Source organism: Desmodus rotundus, chromosome 5 (assembly GCF_022682495.2).
Source record: "Desmodus rotundus isolate HL8 chromosome 5, HLdesRot8A.1, whole genome shotgun sequence".
NCBI lineage: Eukaryota > Metazoa > Chordata > Mammalia > Chiroptera > Phyllostomidae > Desmodus > Desmodus rotundus.
Genome location: NC_071391.1, coordinates 31,072,860 through 31,093,366, shown reverse-complemented (window position 1 = coordinate 31,093,366; position 20,507 = coordinate 31,072,860). Strand labels below are relative to the sequence as shown.

Genomic DNA, 20,507 nt, shown 5'->3' with positions numbered 1-20,507 from the left:
ACCACGAGAACCGAGAAGGGATGTCAGCCAAGTTCAAGATGCGCGTGGCACCATAAAGTCCGCTCTGCTGTGATCAGAGGTGGCTTTACTCAAATGAGGGGCTGTAGAATTTCAGAATTTTAATAGCAGTTGTTGTAATTTGTAGGATGTTGATTTTAAAAGGTTTTTATAATGTACCCACGAATATATCTTGCTGCTACAAATCGTTTTTTGAGAGTGCTTGCAGCTACAGAAAGGGCTCTCCCCTCCGTATAGCTCTCCATGGTAGGAAATAGAAGATGAAATGTGTTCGTGGTTTATTGAGTTCCTCTTCTCTGATTTGAATGCAGTTGAAATCTCCCAGGCAATTCACTACCTTTTTGGCTCCCAGCACAAATGAGGTTTCTCATTTACACTGGTGCCAAAGCCATCTTGTCCCTGACTGCCTTCGCCTGGGGAAATGACGTGGCCTTTGGTCCTGGCAGACTCCCCTTCACGGTCAGCCTCTTCCAGCGACCTTGACTCTCCTTCCCTTTTGCCCGCCAGGTGTGGAAAGATGCCGCCACTCAGATTTTCTTCTCTTTATCTGCCGCGTGGGGGGGCCTGATCACTCTCTCCTCCTACAACAAATTCCACAACAACTGCTACAGGTATGCGGTGGCTGTTCAAGTCCCAGCAGCGGCTGGTGAGTGGGAATAAAGCCCCGGGGACAGAGACATGGGCCGAGGCCACATCCTCACACTTTACCTGAAGTAGAGCCGGCGAGTTGCCTCTGGCATAGGTGACCCCCCTGCTAAGGACTAGCTGCCGGCTTCTGGTGGCCTGCACCCCAATTTGTGCTGCAGGTTCTGGCACAGTGCAGTTTCTGTACTGTAGGAACGGCGTCTGTGGCGGCGCCGAGCAGCTGGCTGGGTCCTGGGGAAGTCATTCTGTAAGCCCTCTAGTCCGTGCTGTAGTCATACGGTAGCCACTGTTCGAAGTCAGGCCGTTCAGTCACTCGGCAGATGTTTTTCTAGAGATCACTATAAAAAAAGAGCCTCGGTAATGGATGTGCTAATCAACTCGACGGTAGGGATCCTGTCACAATGTGTACGCATATCAAATCATCACCTTGGCCCTGACCGGTGTGGCTCTGTTGGTTGGCGCATCACCCTGCAAAGCAAAAGGTCGCCGGTTCAATTCTCAGTCAGGGCACATACCTAGATTGCGGGTTCAGCCCTTGGTCAGTGTGAGCATGAGAGGCAAGTGATCAATGTTTCTCTTCCTCCTTCCCCCTCTCTATAAAATATGCAAATAAAATAAAAATAAAACATCACATTGTACACTTTAAATATAATCAATTTTATTTGTCAGTTATACTCAAGGAAGCTGCAAAAATGCAAAAAGTTTGAGTCCCCCTCCCAGATCTACTAATCAGAATGTCTGGAGGTGGGGCAGGCCCAGGAACCTGCATTTCCACACAGGACCCTCAGGGGATTCTGATGACAGTGACATTTGGATGTGGGATGTTAGGAGGGGCTCTGGAGCCCGAAGAGCTGCCAGAGCCTGACCAGTTCCTGCAAGAGACTATATCTGAAAGTTAAATATGTCTATGATAAGCGATAGTAAAATAAGGCCCACTCTCTCAGGAAGCTGATAAAAAAGGAAGGGAGTGAGGAAGGAAGGAAGGAAGGAAGGAAGGTTGGAAAGAAGAGAAGGAGAGAGGGTGGGCCTTGGAGTCAGGCTGTTGAGTTTCAACTTTACCATTTACTAAAACTCCACGATGTGGGCAAGATAAGTCACTTCTCTGAGCCTCTGTTTTCTCATCTATAAAATTCAGATTATACTTGGTTGAGGGATAAGAGATGATATATGCAAAGTTTTCAGAGCAATATTTGGTACATAGTAGATGCTCAACAAATGGCAGTTGCCATTATTGTTATTATTAACGATTGGACTATTTTTGAACCAAGAACATAAGATTGTAGGTAAGCTGTGGCCTAGGTGGCTGGGATGGCCCCATAGGAGTGAGATCTATACTGGGCCAAATTTCAGCAGATGCGGGGGAGGAGGGAATGTTTCCAGGAGGCAGAAACAGCTAGAGTTGGGAATGAGTGGGGGTGAGTGGGACAGAGATGTGGGGCGGGGGCAGGAGCGGGTCAGCGGGACTGTAGTGGCAGGTGTGTGCCTGGGGGCTGGAGAGTGCCTCTGTATTAGTCTGGTAGGGCTGCCGTAACAAATACCACAGTGTGGGAGACCTAAACAACAGAATTCTCTCACAGTTCTGGAGGCTAGGAGTCCAGGAGCAAGGTGTTGGAGGGGCTGGCTTCTTCTAAGGCCTCTCCCCTGGGCTGTAGATGCCCATCTCCTCCCTGTGTCCTCGAATGGCCTTTCCCTGCACGCGTATCTGGGTCCTAATCTCCCCTTCTTATAAGGCACCAGTCACAGTGGAGTAGAGCACCCTAATAACTTCTTTTTAACTTAATTACCTGTTTAAAGACGCTATTGCCAGATCCAGTCACATTCTAAGGAACTGGGGGTTAGGAACCAGACCTCCGAATTCTAGGGGCACTCGATTCCGCGCATAACAGCTGGAATGCCAGACTATGGTGCTCGAACTTCTTCGGCCACAGCTGCTCACTAACTTATGACCCGAATCAGTCCGAACACTGGCAAGCATCGCTCTGTGCTTGGTTAGAAATGAAGCTGTGTGGTGTGGCAGAAGGAGCTCGGGGCCGGGAGGCAGGAAGTCTGGATAAGAAATCCTGACCTACCATTCATTAGCCATTACCTTCCTCTGGATTTCGGTTTCCTCACTGGTAAACTGGGGGCAGGCGAGGTGGGTTGTTTACTGAGCACTTATTTGTGCTGGCAATCCTCTCGTTCTGCCCTCAGGACAGCTGCGAGGGAGGTGGGGTCACTGCCACCATTTAAAATCAGAGGGGAAAGAAGTGATTCGCCGGGAACGTGTAGGAGAATCAGGGTTTAGATTCGGCTCTGAGGTCCCATCTAGCTGTGACCTCTCTTGAGTCTAGGCTGGCTGGGCGGCGGACTGGGAAACCGCAGCCCGTTGCCAGCAGAGGGCGCTGGGAGGAACACAGAGTAAGGGACCCGCCCCTCTGCTCCCCCTTGCCCTTCTCAGCCTGGGTGCCCCAGCTTCAGGCTGTCCTTATACCTTGGTGGCATTTCACGGTGCCACTGCCTTCTCTTCTCTCTTCCATGGTTCCTGTCCCCGAAAGACCCCATCTGCTCCCTTTCTGCTCTGATGGACAGACTTGCCTCAGCCAGTGCAATGAGGGAACCCCCAGTTCACAGCTTGTGGAGCCAGAGGCCCTGGCGCAGGGTGGTTAGGGGAGACCTGTTTGAGCCTCTTGGGCTTGTAAATTCAGCCCAAGGGAGTCCGTGGTCAAGACCGGTTGCCCCTTTCCTTGTGAATAGGAGAGAACAAGGCAGCCTGCAGCGAGCGCATGTGCAGAGATGGCGTGTACACACAGACACCTGTGCACACGTGGTGTCCTTCCCCTCGTCCTTCCTACCCACCATGCACACCTAACGGCCGCCTCTGGTCTCTTCACCCAGGGACACTCTAATTGTCACCTGCACCAACAGTGCCACAAGCATCTTTGCCGGCTTCGTCATCTTCTCAGTTATTGGCTTCATGGCCCATGAACGCAAGGTCAACATCGAGAATGTGGCAGACCAAGGTACGGTGTTGTTGTCACCCTGTTGTCACAGGACAGGTTCTGGGCTCGCTTCACGAGATCCCCATTTATGCTCTGTGGGGAGCTGGCCGTCTGGAACTGGACGGTGGGTGGGACAGCCCGGATGCCCCTAGGCAGAGGGACAGAGATATATCTCCAGTAGAAGCTCATGCAGGGATAGGGCTGGCTGGTCCCTAACTGGGGTGGGGGCGGGGTTGCTACAAAGGCCCCTGGCCTGCTTCCTCCTCCTCTGCTTCATGTTCTCTCCCCCCTGGTAACTCAGCTCCGGCCTAGGTAAGGCCCCTCCCCCTTGCACCTGCTGGTGCGGGTAGAGCATCCAGTAGGCAAAGCAGTGTCCGGGAGCTGAGGCGGGCACAGGCTGCCAGGGGTGGCATTCCTTGTGGAGGACTCTAGAATCTGAGCGCCGAGACTTCGTGAGAGCGTTGGCTTCAGAGCCGCCTTTCCTGACGAAGCAGTGTCCCGGTTGGTAGGTGAAATGTGCTCTCAGGGCTTTGTACTCGGTGAGCAAGACTGTAATTTTTTTTCCAGTGGGTGGAAAGGTTGGATGGTGGCCGTGGAAGGGACACAGAATAAATGTTTACTCTCTACCCAAGTCACTCCTGTGTTCACAGCTAACATTTGTGTGGCCCTTCCGAGTTTACAGAGGGCTTTCATTTTCCTCTCATTGAATCCGTATCTCTAGCACAGCATTTTGCAGACAGAGAGTGTTTAATATTTTTATTTAACTCTTGATTTCCACCCAGCCTTGTTCTCCAAAGAATCTGGGTGTTTGGCAGGTTTTGGGGATTAAGGAGTTCATCGTGGCTATTATTGTGTATCGTTATGATCATTCTCTAATCAGACCTTCGGAGGATGCCTCAGTGTGGGGACCAGGCCGGGCCGGCTTCGCTGGGCACTCGCCTTTCTTCAAGAAACTCACTGCAGTTCTCAGATAGTGGCTCAGACGCCAGCGCGTGAGAGAACCAAGCCCCAGAAATGTCACATCCTTGGTGGTCTGCTGGGTCTCTCCTGGCTCCCCAAGGGTAATTAATTAGTGCTTCAGCGGGGCTGTGGGCCTCAAAGAGTTAAAGAGCCAGCCTGTACCAGGGGGTGGTTATCTCTCTCTGGGGAGCCTGGGAAACCCTGGGGTGTTTGGTTTTGCAGCAGTGCCCTGAATTAGGGGAGCTGAGCTGGTGCCTCTCCCCGGTGGAAGATCCTCAGCTCTTTGGAGGGCCGGGTGGGACAGAGAGAGGGGCGAGGAGGCTCTGCCTTCAGGGGTGCCCGTGCACCCCAGCTGCCCTCATTTCCTTCCAGCACAGTAGCTGCAGCAGGTGGGGTGCTGCCCCATTTTCTAGCAGATCCGAGGTGGTTCGTTATTTTTGTGACATTACTGTCCTCATTATGAACCAGTGCTCAAGTCGCATGAGTGAACACATCTGAGCTCCTCTCTGCTGCAGGAAAGGGATTTGGGGCTCGTGTTCCTAAAACCCAGATGGAATTCTGGTTTTCTTTTATATCAAAAGCATCAGACAGTTGCCCAGGTTTCTCTCTGAAACTTCCCCTTTTCAGATGGTTTCTACTTCCTCTGATTTAATGAGGAGAAAACACTTCTAACAGGTTCTGACATGGTGTGTTAATCCTGGGTAGTTTCTGGTCGTCACCAGCATGGGGACAGTGGGCTTCATTCCCCAGGGTGGGGTGGGGAGAGTAATGGCCCATGAGGACTTCTCTCTGACCCTGTGGGGCAGCTGGCCCTGCTCATCTGCGTTTGCCTGCATGAGCGTGATTTGTGGGCCTGATTCCTCTGGTATACTGCAGGTTCCGATGAACGCAGGATGGAGATATGGGGTCAGGCCCTCATTAAATGCCAGCCGCACTCCCTCCCAGCTGGGCAAGATCGGCGTGTAGAGTGCAGTGCGTTTTTCTGACCCGACATCAGTGCCTGTGTGTTGGTCTCTAGTCAAAAACAGGTTCTCTTTGGTGACCTAACAACACTCTTTTGTTTACGGCTCCTTCTAAGGGAGGCGTTTTTGCCCTAGTCATTACCCCGAATCTCAGCCATTCTGGAGCTTTTGGGGGCAGAGGGTGGGGCTGGTGATGAGACCAAGCTGTCCTCTCCTTTTACAATGAGCGTAGGGAAGGGCGCGTGTCCGTCTCGTCCGTCTGCAGACGAGCTGCTTCCTGGAAAGCCCACCTTCCAGCATCACACCCACGGTTACCTGTGGGGTGGCGACTCACGTCAGCATTCAGCCCCACGCCCTACTGAGGTGCTCATCCAGCAGCAGAAAGGCTGGGCTAGAGCGGGGCAGATGCACACAAGTGTGTGTTTTGTATTTAGAGTCCCCAGGTCTAGGGTGACTGTCAGGTAGCCGGACCACTAGGAAGTGCTGCCTTGGTCCCCTCGCCCCTAATGCTTCAGAGACCGTGCTGATCAAAGTGAACACTCTCAAGCAGGCCTGGCCGTCCAAGCGTCTGTCTATCACCTGGGTGCCAGCCCTTCTGCCCAAAGGCACAAGGGTCCAGGTGTGTTTTCTGAGGCCTCATCCATTTATAGCAGGCTTCACAGCAGAGCGGCCCTTCCCCACGTGCTGTGGGTCTTGACATATTTCAGTGACCGGGGCCCCTGGCTGTGTCTCGAGTGTCTCTCTAGGATAAAGATGCTGTCCCTCTGGGTCTCTGGGGGCCTGTCGGAGTTGCTGGCACACAGAGTCCCTTTGATTCCCTGCCACAGGACGAGTACAGGGGTCTGTGCTTACTGAGTTTCCCCACGTCCAGGCTTTGTTCGGAGCCTTTATTTGTATCAATCCATTTAATTCTCACAAACCTGCTGAGGGCAGGTGCTGTTGTCTCCATGGCGTGGATGAGGAAACCAAGCTTTGTGCTGGAGCGAACAAGTCTCTCCCGAGGCCTCACAGCCAGTGAGAGGCAGGGCCCACTTTCCAGGCCAGGGGCAGGGGAGCCCCCTGCACCACTGGGAAGCACTGCCTCCCCCAGACTGGAGAGACGGGGCCTCTGCCAGACATGTGGGCCTCCTCTGGGGAGAACTCTGCTGCGGCTCGGGTGGTCCTTATTTTGAGAGAAAAAAAAATCGGAACTCTACAAAATAATACTAAAATGTATTTTTAAAACCCAGTCCCCAGCCGTTTTGGATGAACAGAGCTTGCTGGAAAGGATGCCTTCACCTGTGCACTTTAGGGAGGCGGCTGATATGTTAGCAGGCCACAGATTTTGAAACTGTTCCCCCCTCCCCACCCCCAGAAGGGCTGAGTCCTGTTAAAGCAATCGGTCAAAGTCCTCCGCTAGTGGCCGTTTCAAGACCTCGCGTCCACTTTATGGGCCCGACTGCCGCCCGAGCACTGCCTGCCTTTCTCGGTGTTCCGCATCTGAGACCTATTTTTGAACTGTAGTTTAATGCAGACTTTTATGGTTCACATGGCGAGCCTTCTGAGGCTGGCTCCACTGTGTGCTCAGGGAATGCAGACAGCGGGGCGTATCTGAGGCACTCGGGGCTTTGTACTTCAAATACCCCAAGGCCCTCGCTGACAGTAGGAACAGACGACCTGACACATTCCAGTTTAAAAAGTGCTGTTACGCTTTAGCTGGAACAACTCTGGGCGCCGTGATTTCCGGCGTCTACATCTGTGTGGGCTGTATTCCCCGGGCATTCACGAGTCTCTGCCCATTGTCATTTAGTTGCATTCACGAGTCTCTGCCCATTGTCATTTAGTTGCATTCACCAGCCTCTGCCCATTGTCATTTAGTTGCATTCACGAGTCTCTGCCCATTGTCATTTAGTTGTCTACTGACAAGGAAATTGGCAACTGCCCATCTTTAGCCATCTTAGGCTGCAGTGATCTTCCCAGTGAGGCCGTGAGGCAGGCCGGGACCGCGGGCAGGGCTTTATGAGGGCAGAGAAAATGGCAGCTCAAACCTCCTCCCAGGCAGTGTTCTTGGGAAAACCTGAATCAGAACCGCCGGCTTCCAAGTTCATTGTTCACTCGTCGTAGAAGCTAATACTTTGCAAGCGTTGATAAACAGTGAGGCACCGGTCTCGGTGCTTTGCCTGCATTTTCTCATCTGTTCCTCATAGCCACCTTGTGAGGTACCATTGTTATCCCCATTGCAGGGTTGGGCATGCCGGGGGCTCTTAGAACAAAATTACTTGTCTAGGGTTGCGTCGCTGGTAAGTCGTGGAGCGTGAGTTTGGGCCCAGAGCTGTCTGACCGTTAGAACCCAATCTTTCCTAACCCTTACACTATGCATTATCACCCCCTCTCTCCCAGCTAATTCCTCAAGGACTGACAAGCCCCATCTTTAGGAAGCCTTTGTAGGGCAAGGCTCTGAATGTGTTAGAGGTATTTACATTTTATGTAAATGGATTCTCCTGGAGGAGTGCATAGGAGAAAGGGTGGTTATAAAGGGGGAAATGACGTCACTCTGGGCATGGTCTAACCTTTAGAGCAGGGTTCTCCACCTCAGCACTATTGACATTTGGGTCAGATAATTCTTTCTCGTGGGGACTGTCCCACGCAGTGACAGGTGCTCAGCAGCATCCCTGGCCCCCACCCTCTAGATGCCAGTAATCGTCCACTGCCATCCAGTTGTAAAAATCAAAAATGTCCCCAGACATTGCCCAATGTCCCTGGGGGTAAAATCACCCCTCGCCGAGAACCACTGTTCCAGAGGGTAACAGTTAGAGTCTTTCCCAACTCCTCCATGTGAAGATGGGTTTTCGTGTTACTTTCGTGGCACGCAGCTTGACCTGCGGTCTGAGTGTCTGTCTTGGCCCTGTTTTCAAGCCTGTCTTCTGAGTTCCCCAAAATATGGACCTAATTCCCCTGGTCCTTCCCTTCAAGGAGCTTGAGATATAATTGGGGAAATGGGTGAAAATGAGTAAAAAAAAAAAACCAGTGGGAGCAGCAAACAATAATAATACACGATCTCTATGGAGAGAGGGCCCTGTTGGCTTCCAGGAAGAGGGGTCCTGGAGCTGGGCCAGTCTGCAATCATTTGTCTTGTTCTCTCCAGGGCCAGGCATTGCATTTGTGGTTTACCCCGAAGCCTTAACCAGGCTGCCCTTGTCTCCGTTCTGGGCCATCATCTTTTTCCTGATGCTCCTCACTCTTGGACTTGACACTATGGTGAGCCCCTTCTCCTCCTATCCCTTCCCAGGCTCCTTCTGAACACTCCCTTCCCCTGGGTCCTGCATCTAGCCTGCAGCAGGGGACAGGCTTAGTGGTACCTGAATTCTTTCTCTCAAGCTATGCAGAGATGGTGAAGTGCCTGTCTAGGGCTCAGGATAACCTTCGATTTGTGGGTGACTAGTGGGATGGTGCCAAGGAGCCGTCCTCTCCTCCTTTATTCTTTGCTCCATTTTCTGTGCAAGTTTAAGCCTGTGTATTTCCTGTGCTGGTGTCATTTTGCCAAAGCAAATCCTGTGGGGCTGGGTGAGGGAGAATAACAGGAGGTCAATGTCAGGGAAATTGCTGTGGGCCTGAGACCACTGACTACCAATCATGCTGGCAGGCGCTCTGAGTTCAGTAGTTGGGTACATAGAGGGTTTTTCCTCAAGGAGAAGATCAAAACAGGTAAACTGGAGGAGAGGAATTTGCACCTCATGCATACAAAGTGAAGCTTCAAGTGTCTTGATGGGTGAGTATGGGTGCAGGCTGGGGTGGGGGAGGCTGGAGCCACAGTTTCTAAAGCTCATGTCCTGCTTGCATTCCCCAGTAAGGTCTTTTAGACCCAACAAGGGAATGCAGTCCTAGAAACCAAACCTGATACAGACGCACCTGCCCCGGTGGGAGACGCAGAGGGCTTTGGGAGCCTTCAGGACTGTGTGGTCTGTCTCTGACACCCTTTTCCTGGCACCCTCCCAGTTTGCCACCATCGAAACCATAGTGACCTCCATCTCGGACGAGTTCCCCAAGTACCTGCGCACACACAAGCCGGTCTTTACTCTGGGCTGCTGCATTTGTTTCTTCATCATGGGCTTCCCAATGATCACTCAGGTGAGTTGGGGTGCGGAGGTGGGGACCTGGCAGCTGTCTGTCCTTCCAGACTCAGCTCTCAGGCCTCATAACAATTGCCAAATCCCTGCCATTTCTGCGGACTTGGCACCGGTCCCTTAGGGATTCTGACCACAGAGGGAAATATGTTACCTTAGCTACTCGTGGTACTTTCAGAGTCTTCATAATTGAGATGTAGCCTTCTTGAGCCAACAAGACAGGTGTGACCCACTTAAAAAAAGACAAAAGTCCAAATTTACTGACCAGAGAAATTTCCAGTTGATTATGCATCATAAACAAGAGTCTGAAGCCACCTGAGTTCCTTCTAGTCCTGAGCATCTTGGTAAATTGAGTGGTAGCTCACTCAGTATATGTGTTACTTTTGTTCTCTGTGTGACCTTGAGCCAGTCACCACTTCGGGCCTTAGCGTCTGCATCTGTACAATGATGGCTTGGAATGGGGTAGTCTTTCAGTCTCATCTATTGTAGAGAGACTTACAGAGGGAGGTAAAGATGCAGGCGGGATGCAGGAGGAATGCCCAAAGACACCTAAAGGTTATAGGAAGGTCAATCAGACACAGATATATGGGTAGAAATGATCATCTATTGCTTAAAGCAAAAGCACAGCAATCTGGCTGCTCTCACATATGCACCTTCAGATGCTGGTCTTTGCCTTTTAGGAGTAAGACGTTAGATTGTTTCCATGCTTCCTTTTTTGATTGGTCAGAGTCTCTCCAGGGACCACTTTGCTACCGTGGTGAGGCCTCCAGCTGGCGCACTGGGCCAGCTTTAGGGAGGGGAGGGCCTCTGACTTGTGTCTGCACAGACCCCCTCTGCTGGCAGATGTGGGAGAGAGCCTAGGCCAGGCCCATCGATCTTGTTTCTCTTCCCTGCTAGGGCGGAATTTACATGTTTCAGCTTGTGGACACCTACGCTGCCTCCTATGCCCTCGTCATCATTGCCATTTTTGAGCTCGTGGGGATCTCCTACGTGTACGGTAAGGGCACAGCCGCGCGGCTGCTGCGGCAGCACTTAGTGTGGGTAAGCGGACTTTCCATATTTAATAAGACAATGGAAGGCTTTAGCTGCTGCTGCTTAGGCAATGTAAGAGGCTGCTGCTTTATTTCCAAGCTTGCCACAGGACCACTGTGATGCAGGTTCAATAGAGAAACAGCTTTGATGCCTCTTCCTTTGGTTCTCTCCCCTTGTGTAGGCCCAGAGGGCCTGGTGTCCAGAGGCCACCCACTGAAGGTGTGGACATCACTAAAGGAAAGAGACAAATGGCCGTCCAAAGACAGGCAGGCGGGCTGCTCAAAGCATACTCTTCTTTCTTTCCTGTGGATGCCCCTTCCCTCATGGACTGGCCTCCCCAAAAAGGCCCTAAGAGTGCCTGTGGCCCAGTCCCCATAGTAAACCAGCCGAGGCTCAGAAGAGGGCATGCTGTGCCTCAGGCACACTGTGAGCTGAGGCAGAGCCGCACTCCAGTCTCAGACCCTAACCGCCGGTCAAGCACTCTTCCCACTGCACAGTGTTTGCGGCTGACCCCCATTGGGGCTGCCTTAAAAGAGAGCGGGAAGCTCGCTGCAACCGAGAACTTCCAGAGTGAGGAAAGCTGCCTTTGCTGAGTCCTCAACAGCATTCTCAGCACCGTCCACGAGGCTCGGTGACATTCTGGGTGTGGAGTAGAAGTGAATGACAAAAGCTGAGAGCCACCGTGGTCTTGGGATCCATCATTTCGTCAGTGGCACCTACCTTGGACCTCTTTTCATAACATCATGGGCTGAGATGAAATATTCTGTTCCCCAGAGGAATGCCACATCTCTGCTTTCTACCCCAGCGAGAGATTGTCTTCCCATATAACTCCATCCTTCCCCTCATTCACGTGGCAGAGAGCAGGCATTGGGGCAACAGACTGGGAAGGAGAAGTCTGGGCTGGGGGTGGAGGCCCTGCACAGGTGAAGGCAGCTGGTCCAGCTGGTGCATAGGGAGGCGATGGCAAAGGGTGAGAGATGGCGAGTGAAGGCTGGAGGAGGAGCCCCAGACAGAATTCCCTGCTCCTCATGGGGCTCAGGACCCAGATATCCAAGGGGGCATCAGAGGAGGGGGTGCAGGGAGCCTGGGCACAGGAGGAGCACGTGGCCAAGGTCTCAGGGAAGCAGGCCTGAGGGTGCACAGGGGATTATTCTCAGGGGTAGAAGGCAGAGGTGCCCACTTTCCTCAGAAATGACCCAGAGGATGAATGAATGAGAAGAATTAAGCTGAGACTGCTGGTTCCCTTGTCAAAACTGCTGACGGTGAAGGAGCCTGAGTCACTCAGGTCCCTTCAGCTCAGTGAGCCCACAGTCCCGAGAGACCTTAGGGAACAATGTAAGAAACTGTGCAATTTGAACACATGTCTCCATGGCTTGTTCTTTTAAGGAGTGATTTTAAAACCTTTGTAAGCCAAGGGACAGTGGCTACGTGTGGCCATGAGAATATATATCTCCCCTGCGTGTTCCTTTAGTTGAGTTGACCAAGAAGATAGCAGTCCTTTGAGCTCCAGCGTCGTGGGCGATGTTCCACTTGGAATTCACCTGGGTTTTTGCCTGACGTTATCATCCCACAGAGCAAGGATAAACTGATTCACAGAGGACCATCCTTGCGAGGGGAGCACAAAACCCAGTGCACAGAAACCCTCACTCTGAATCCCAAGGCCCTCATGATACACTGCTTACTGAGCGCAGTCTTAACCGGTTTTGCTGGAGCTGTTGCCAAGCACATAAGGCCAGCTCTTAAAACAGCCATGCAGGTGGGCATGCCCGGCTGTGGCAGTGCTCAGGCTCCTGGGCTGGACCTGAGCTGTTCAGATGTCACCTGGGGGGGGAGGGGGATGACACTTTTGAACCTCACTGCGGAGAGTATGTAGGGTATCTCTTTAAATGTCCAATTTTCCCCCATCTTCCAGGCAGTGAGTCACATCTGGCAGTTTCCTGCATCATCGGGGTCATGTTGATGCCAGGCTGGGGCCACCCCTAGCCATGCACTTGAGAGAGGGGACCTCGTGCTGCCCTCCCTGCACCCCTGCCCCTGCCGCTCATGCTCTGCCTCCCCTTGTCTGTTTGCAGGCTTGCAGCGGTTCTGTGAAGATATAGAGATGATGATCGGCTTTCAGCCAAACATCTTCTGGAAAGTCTGCTGGGCATTTGTCACGCCAACCATTTTAACTGTAAGGACTGCATGCTTTGCTGTGCCGAGAGCACCTTGCATCTGTAGGAGGTGCTCCATGTTCACACGAGGACTGTGCCTACGTGAGAGCCTGGGGAGCTGGAGGATGGGTGTTATTCTTGTCTTTTGGATGTGGGGAAGAGGTGAAGCAACGTGCTAATGGGCCTTAGCCAGTTGGGTGCAGAGCCAGGACCCAGGCACAGTTTGGAGCATGTCATGGAGGATTTCCCGTGACATCAGCCTGTCTCACACACTGGTCGCATGTGGCGATCCCATGTCCCACTGCTGACCGTGGTCCAGGCTGTGTTCAAAGTGCACGTCAGCTCTCCCCACAGCAGCTCTGTGGGGTGGGCATTATAATCGTCTCCGTTTTACAGAGGAGGAAACCCATGCCCAGAGGTTGTAAGACTTGCCTAGCATCGTACACCTAATGCACAGCAACAGCCTAGGTTTGAACCCGGGCAGCCTGGCTGCAGAGCCCTTGCTTCTAACCACTACTCAATGCAGACACTCCACAACGAATACGGCATAACGTTAGATTTTCATTGTTCATTTTTATTGCTCTGAGAACTATTTTGTCAGCTTCAAGTGAGACGATGACATCTTGAGATCAGCTGACATTCATTTTACAGGGCAGAGCCTTTCAGGCATCAGTGAATCTGCACAGGGACTTACATGCTCACCCTGTCACCTCCTTTATTGTGCCAGAGGCTGCAGGCTTTGCTCCATCCCCTCTCCAAGCACAGTAATCCATGGAGACCTTGAGTTTCCCCGTCCTCCTCCCTGGTGGGTGGGTGTCATCTCCCCAGGCTGCAGGAAGCCAGATGTCATTTCACCTGTACCCAGCAGGTGGCAGTAGAAACCATATTAAGACCCTTGTTTTCCAACACAGCACCCACTTCTGTAAAGGAAAACAAGCCAGGATGGAAGTAAAATTGTAAAGACAATACATGTTTTCCTTTAAAAAAAACTGCTACAGAATGAGTTTTAATCAAAATGCTTCACCTTCTTTCTAAAAAGACAGAAGCTTGCACAGAAAAACCATTAGGCATTTATCTCCCTGTGCACCGACACAGGCATCATTCTGAGGCCTACATGGGTACTCACATTTTAGAAGCTGTAATTTGTCTGAAAAGTCCCACTGGATATGGGGCTTGAGAGCCTAACAGAAGGGAGATAGATTTTCCACTCGCTTGAATTCAGGACCAAAATGTGCAGGAAGAACTGGGGTTTACCTAATTGCTGGGGAGGAAAGGTGACGCTCTCCCATCTCCGGCATTCTCCGGCTCTGTCGAGCTTCACTTTCTCCCCCAGTTCCTGCTGCACATGACAATTCTTGGGTGAGGTCAGAGTTATTCTCTGTTCTAGATTCTCCGTGCCCTCCAGCCTGTCTCACACATGGTCACAGGTAGCGATCCCATGTCCCACGGCCAACCGTGGATTAGAAACATCTCTAGATTCTCTTGCCCTCCCATCCGGGGAGAGAGTAAGCTTCGGGGAATGTGATTGCATCCTGGAGAGACATCACGCGATAATAACCAGCACTACTGTTTGTGGAGGTCTAGGAAGAGGCAGGCACTTCATGAACACTGTCTTGAAAGCTCCGGCCTCTCTGCTCGGTGGCCGATGCTTCACCCGTTTTGCAGCTGTTTGCCCTGAGGCTGGGAGAGGCTCAGGGCTTGTCCAAAGCCACAAGCTTGCAGGTGGCAGGGCGAAGGACTGAATTCAGGCCCATGTAGGCCACACTCTAATACATTCCTAAACACCCAGCGCTCTTTAATTTTTCAATCCCAGTTTGGGATTAAAATAATCTGTTTTATGAGTAGAATGTCAGGGGAAAGGAATTCTGGGGAGCCTTGCTGTGGATTTTGAGGAAGTGCCTCAGCTATGCTGTGCTTTACTTGGTTCCCATGATAAAACTCCCATCAGAGACCTGTGGAAAGGTCCAGAAAATAGCCTGAACCAGATCCCCTTCTGTGCTTGGAAGCTAGGGCCAAGCAGAAGTGGTCAATTCCCTCATCATTGTCAAGGGTTAGCCTGTGTCCTGGCCTTGGGCTGCTGTCAGCAAAGGTCAAGGGGGCCTGACTCAGTGGTTAAATGATCGCCTCTCATGGCCAGGCTTGTGGGAGGGCAGGGCTTTCTTGTAGCTGACGTGGCCAAGGGAAATTTATTGCAAGAACAAGTTTGCACAGAGAAGTTTGATGTGATAATTGTCCCACTGGAAATGGGTGTGGAAGGACCGAGCCTAACACGTATTTATTTATTTATTTATTTCCACTTGGCTTTCTCTATAAAGTGGCTATTTATAGTGTGCTGGAACAAGCCAAGATTATGGGTTTAAATTGCTTCAAAACCCCTGAAATAAAATTGATCATTTTTATACGTTCCTTCATGGATTTATAGGGCTATAAATATTTTCCATGCAATTATTATATACATAGTCAGATCACGTTACTGAATTATGCGCACACATAAGCAGATGTATTGCTATTTATACAGTGAACGCAATGGAGCAACTTACCATAAATACATTAGGCCATACTTCTAATAGACGGGTTAATAAAGCTTATAACTCTAGGGGCCAATGTTTAAAAAGGGGCCCAGAGTAAGGCATCGCTTTCCAGGAAAGCAGTTTTTTTCAACAGTTGTCTTCAGGCCTATGTTGCTTTGAACTGATATATTGCATTATTACTGCACTGGAGCACTCACTCGCCCCAGCTGCCTGGGCTTCGCAGCGATCACATAGATGCCTTACGTTTGTTCAGGGCTTCTCCAGACACCTCCCTAGATTATCTTGCCTGACGTAATTCGCTGGGCACTTATTTTACTGCTTCAGATAAAACCAGAAAGGTGGGGAGGAAGGAAGCGTGGGCATCATTATCATCAGGTACACGATTCCAGGCTGATGCTGCCGTGGGCAGGATGAATCCAGGGAGGCACGCGATTTTCTCAGGGCAGGGCCCCCAGACACTTGGCAAGAACAGCTGGAACCCCTGTTCTGTCTTTTTGGGCGCCTCCTTTGTCAGCACACGCCTGCCCTTGTTCTGTGTCAGCCACACCAAGTCTTCAGAGGGTTCTTACTGCCGTCGCAGGCCCAAGTGGGCTGGACAGGAAAAAACCATGACCGCTCTTCAAATGGAGAAGGACTCTTGAGTCAGTGCCAGACTCTCGTTCCCAGAAAACCGCTGTGTCGTAGGCAGGGTGTGAGCTATGTCCGTTTTCTAGTAGAGACGTAAAGGTCCCTCAGTTCATTAGAAGTAGAGTGGAGATTAGCCTCTTGGCCTCCTGGCCGTCTGCCCACCATGCAGAGACGAGGCCCCTTCACCTTGAGTCGGTCGAACGGGGGCTGTGCTTCTGTTCTCTTTGTCCACTGCTTATTACAGGACCACGCTTCCCGCTCAGTCACTGCGTGGGGGCTGCTCCGGGTCTCACTCAGCAGCTTTGCAGTCGGCTCCGGGATGCAGGCCATTCCCTGTTCAAGGAGAAGGAGTAGGTTCAATTCCCTTTTCAAAAATTAAAACACATAAACTTCACGGGATTTATTTCTTATGAAAAAAGCTAATGATCTATCATAGAAAGAACAGACAGCTTCTTAAAACATCCACCACCCTGCTCCCACCTCCCCCCATCAGTCACCTCCTTGGTGCGTGTCCTCCAAACCCATCCTGTCAGCCTGTCTGTGGGTCCATCCCTGCAGGTGCATCGCTCGCGTGCTCTGGGGTGCCGAGTGCAGGGTCAGCAGCTGAGTGTTTGTGTCGGCGGCACCTCTTTGAAAGTCAGTTTCTTCATTTGGAAAATGAGTTACTGATACTTCCCTTTCAGGGCCATTGTGGGTGTGAAAGGAGAGGATCGACACGTGAGTGTTGAACCCGCAGCAGGGGCCCCGGACACGGCTGTGCAGTGAGGGCTGCTTCACCACCCTCACGCGTGTGTCCCTCCTTTCTTCCCAGTTTATCCTCTGCTTCAGCTTTTACCAGTGGGAGCCCATGACCTACGGCTCTTACCGCTACCCTACCTGGTCCATGGTGCTTGGATGGCTGATGCTCGCCTGCTCCGTTATCTGGATCCCGATTATGTTTGTGATCAAAATGCATCTGGCTCCTGGCCGATTTATTGAGGTAAGTCTGCCGGCTCCTTTCCCCTCCATCCCCTCCCTAGGGAGCAGCTCTGAGAACTCTGTGCATTAAACAACCAAAGGTTCAGCAAACTTATTCTAGAGGGAGACTTGGTGATGGAGGGATTACAGTTGCCACCATTTCTATTAAACACATTTTTATTATGTAGTATCCCTGTAATGGAGGCACCAAGCCCATCCGGAGGCTGCGCTGTTATTACGTTATTCCTCAGCGTGGCGACAGCCCCAGGCAACCCACGATCCAAGCACCTCCTCTTTCCCGGAGCTTTCTGCTCCTCTGCCTCCGCCCACAGTTTAAGCCCCAGGGTTTGGTTTTTAACCTCACATCATACTTCCCCACTTCCCGATGGCCCTCTTTGTTCAAGGCTCCTCCCTCCAAACATCCGTGGCCATGAAATGAAAAATCGCTACCCTTCTGTAGTGTCTGCATTAGGGATGGTCAAGGGGTCCAGGCTGATGGACGTGTCACCATGCTGTGGAGGGTAACGAAAGGCCTGGAGCGTGGCTGGTGGAGATGAGACTTGTCTTTCTCTGTCAGTCAATCCCTTCCTGGACCTATTTCTCAATTATAAGACAAAAAAAAAAAAATCCCCACGCACTCACTCTAGAGCGGCTGGGAAGGGGACTGACTGCCACCAGTAAAGTGTGGTCAGGCATCTGTTATTTATGCCAAGTCACTTGCTCAGACGTGCTAAGTATAGACCAGCACTGCCTCCATCTTGAAGACCCAGAGGTCTGGCATTTTGGACCAACTCGTGCTACTCAGGGTCTGGCCCAAGGACCAGCAGCACCAGCACCCCTGGGAGCTCCTTGGAAATGCAAAAGACCAGACTCCAGCTGGGGTCCACCGAGTCTGGGTCTGGGGGAGTGAGACCTGGGTGGCTACAGCTCCCCAGGTGATTCTAATGTGCACTCCAGTCTAATGACCACGGTGCAGAAACACCTGCTGGTAGAGGGTAGTGCGGACCAGCGATAGGGCTCTACTCTCCGTCAGCCAGGACGAGAAAGGAAAGACAGTCTCTGGAATGTGCGGTGGAGGCTCAGGAGGGGAGAGAACCCACAGGGGAATAAAGCCTGTGAGTAAATGTATAACCAGATGCCACGTGCTGGGGGAGGTAGCCTTTGTTTTCACTGGACTAAAGAAAGATGGAGATAGACTTGGCAAAGGGAGATGTAGGAGTCTTCTCCCTGAGGCAGCATTCTGGTGCTCACCCTCGGGAAATCCTATTGGTTCTCCCCTCGAGGTGCATTACTGTGGCCTCCCTGACCCCCCAGGGAGCTTGCGTCTGTCCCAGATGAGCCTCCCCACCCACTCACTGACCCAGGAGTCTCTTCCCCTCTGAACAAGAGCTGGTTTAGCATGCGCTGCTTTTTGTGTGTGAGGCTGAAATTCTCCACACTGACGAGTGGGCTGTATAAATTTACTGTGGTTCATTTGGGACACAAAGGTTGCAAACTGATAATTAAGGGAGATTAAACTAACAGCTGTAAGAAGCAGCTTCACTTTAATAGTTGATAAACATGTAATCGTTCCCTTTTATGTAGTCAGAAATATGTGTTCCTTCCTCTTTCTAAAATATGTTTCAGTCAAATTATGTTTTCCGTCAGAGGTTCAGCTGAAGGGTTAGAGACATCCCCATTATTTTTAGCTTGCCTGCAAGAACCCAACACTGCCGAACCTACTCAGAGCCAGTATTTTTGTCAATAGATAATTAAAATCTTTTCTCACTCTTGGCAACTTATCTTTGGGGTTGGGGCTTTATTTTTCTGGCCATATTGATACTTTTGGGAAATATGCTAAACAAAATCCAATTATTTTGGTGCAGCAACCCACTGTTGAAACTGGAGAACAAAAGGAATTGAGCCACAGGTCCTTTGCAAATTGGGTTTGGCAATGGAGAGAGAAACGCGTGGATTCCCTTTATTTGGAGGGACAAAATGTATAATTAAAATCTGGGTCCTTTACCCTCTATTAATCTTGTGCAAGGCAAACCCTGAGCAACTGGAATAGTGCGCAGGGTGATGTAAATAATTTCAAGTGAACCAAACTAAGTCTCCTCTTTAATGCATCCATGGCCTGGGTAATTAATGGCTGATCTTCCTAACTGCTACTCCTGGAGGGGGACCCCTTGGCTCCAGGGGGCGTTCTGGAGACTGTGGCTGTGCACAGTGTGGGGACGGGAGCAGAGGTGCCTTGGGGAAGGAGGTGCACTACTCCTGTGACCTTGTGTGTCTTTGGCTTCTTTGCAGAGGCTAAAGTTGGTGTGTTCGCCGCAGCCGGACTGGGGCCCATTCTTAGCTAAGCACCGTGGGGAGCGTTACAAGAACATGATCGACCCCCTGGGAACCTCCTCCCTGGGACTCAAACTGCCAGTGAAGGATTTGGAACTGGGCACCCAGTGCTAGTCTGATGGCCTGGGATGGCCCAGACTCGATCCCCTTTCTCCACCCTGCCTCCCCCTAATGTTTTCCCCGGCTTTTTTCCCATTTTTCTTCTTTCTCCCCACATCTTGGTTCATATCTGTTGTGCATGAGAGTGGTAACGTAGGACATAGTGTCGCATGCTGTAGTGAAGAGCTAGACAGACCACCTGAAGCGCTGAGCGCTCTCTGCCTGTGTCCATGGTGTCAGTTTCCAGTAGGGTTGGTCCCCTGTGCACGCGCTTTACCCCACGGGAGCGGATCAACTAGGGGAGTGCTTTCCAGTGACGTCACGGTGTGTACGCGTGATTTGGTGCAACGGAAATGTCCCCTGTGTGTTGTCCCTGGCAGTGCTCGTGAGGCATGTACTGACGGGCAGAATCACGGGACTGGTCCTTTGGACTCCGCAGTGTCGTGCAGCGGAGCTGAGCCGGGTAGTACTCTCGTTCAGACACAGAAAGATCAGGACAGCGCCCACTTGGAGGGTCAGCAGAGGTCAGGAAATGCTTCAGAGTAAGACGAGGCCAGTGGACTTGGAGACCGCCGAGACGATTCGCCACTGGGAGTGTTCCCTTCATTTGGACCAGCTGTCTCAAGTGGGCCAAGGACTCTCAGACACTTGATTCTGAATACTGCGGATCTCGGTGAAGAGTCGGTCCTCTTCCCTCAGTTGTCTTTAGACAAAAATAACCACACTCATGAGTTCTTTGGGTCATTTCCTCCACCTCCGCACAAGAAGCCACCCTATAATTTGTGTCTAATTTTCTGTGCATTCCGAGTAGAGCTCCATTCCAGTTTCCCATCCAAGTAATAACCAGGCCTGACCCTACTTAGCTTCCGAGATCAGACGAGATCAGGCGCGCGTTCAGGGTGGTGTGGCCGTAGCCTCCATTCCAGTTTCTACATGGCATTTAGCACCATGGTTCAATGTCACAACCCCGTATTTCTTCTTTTCTAATTGTCTTTCTATAACCTGTAGATACCTTGCCTTTCAACCTCTGGGAAAATGAGACTTACCCTGGTTCTGTCTCTGTATTATATAAATAAGACACAAACTCTTAAAAGACAGATAACTTCTCAAT

General features: G+C 51.3%; 1 protein-coding gene across 1 annotated transcript in view; it reads left to right on the top strand.

Annotated features, from left to right (window-relative positions):
* The window catches only part of SLC6A5 (solute carrier family 6 member 5), a 42,477-nt gene extending 23,066 nt beyond the window's left edge, over positions 1 to 19,411 (top strand). Inside the window, exons 9-16 of the mRNA XM_053924422.1 lie at positions 526 to 629; positions 3,538 to 3,662; positions 8,688 to 8,800; positions 9,539 to 9,670; positions 10,564 to 10,663; positions 12,771 to 12,871; positions 16,821 to 16,988; positions 19,256 to 19,411. Coding sequence (XP_053780397.1) covers positions 526 to 629; positions 3,538 to 3,662; positions 8,688 to 8,800; positions 9,539 to 9,670; positions 10,564 to 10,663; positions 12,771 to 12,871; positions 16,821 to 16,988; positions 19,256 to 19,411 — 999 coding nt within the window. The remainder of the gene's footprint in view (positions 1 to 525; positions 630 to 3,537; positions 3,663 to 8,687; positions 8,801 to 9,538; positions 9,671 to 10,563; positions 10,664 to 12,770; positions 12,872 to 16,820; positions 16,989 to 19,255) is intronic.
* Positions 19,412 to 20,507: the final 1,096 nt, after the last annotated feature.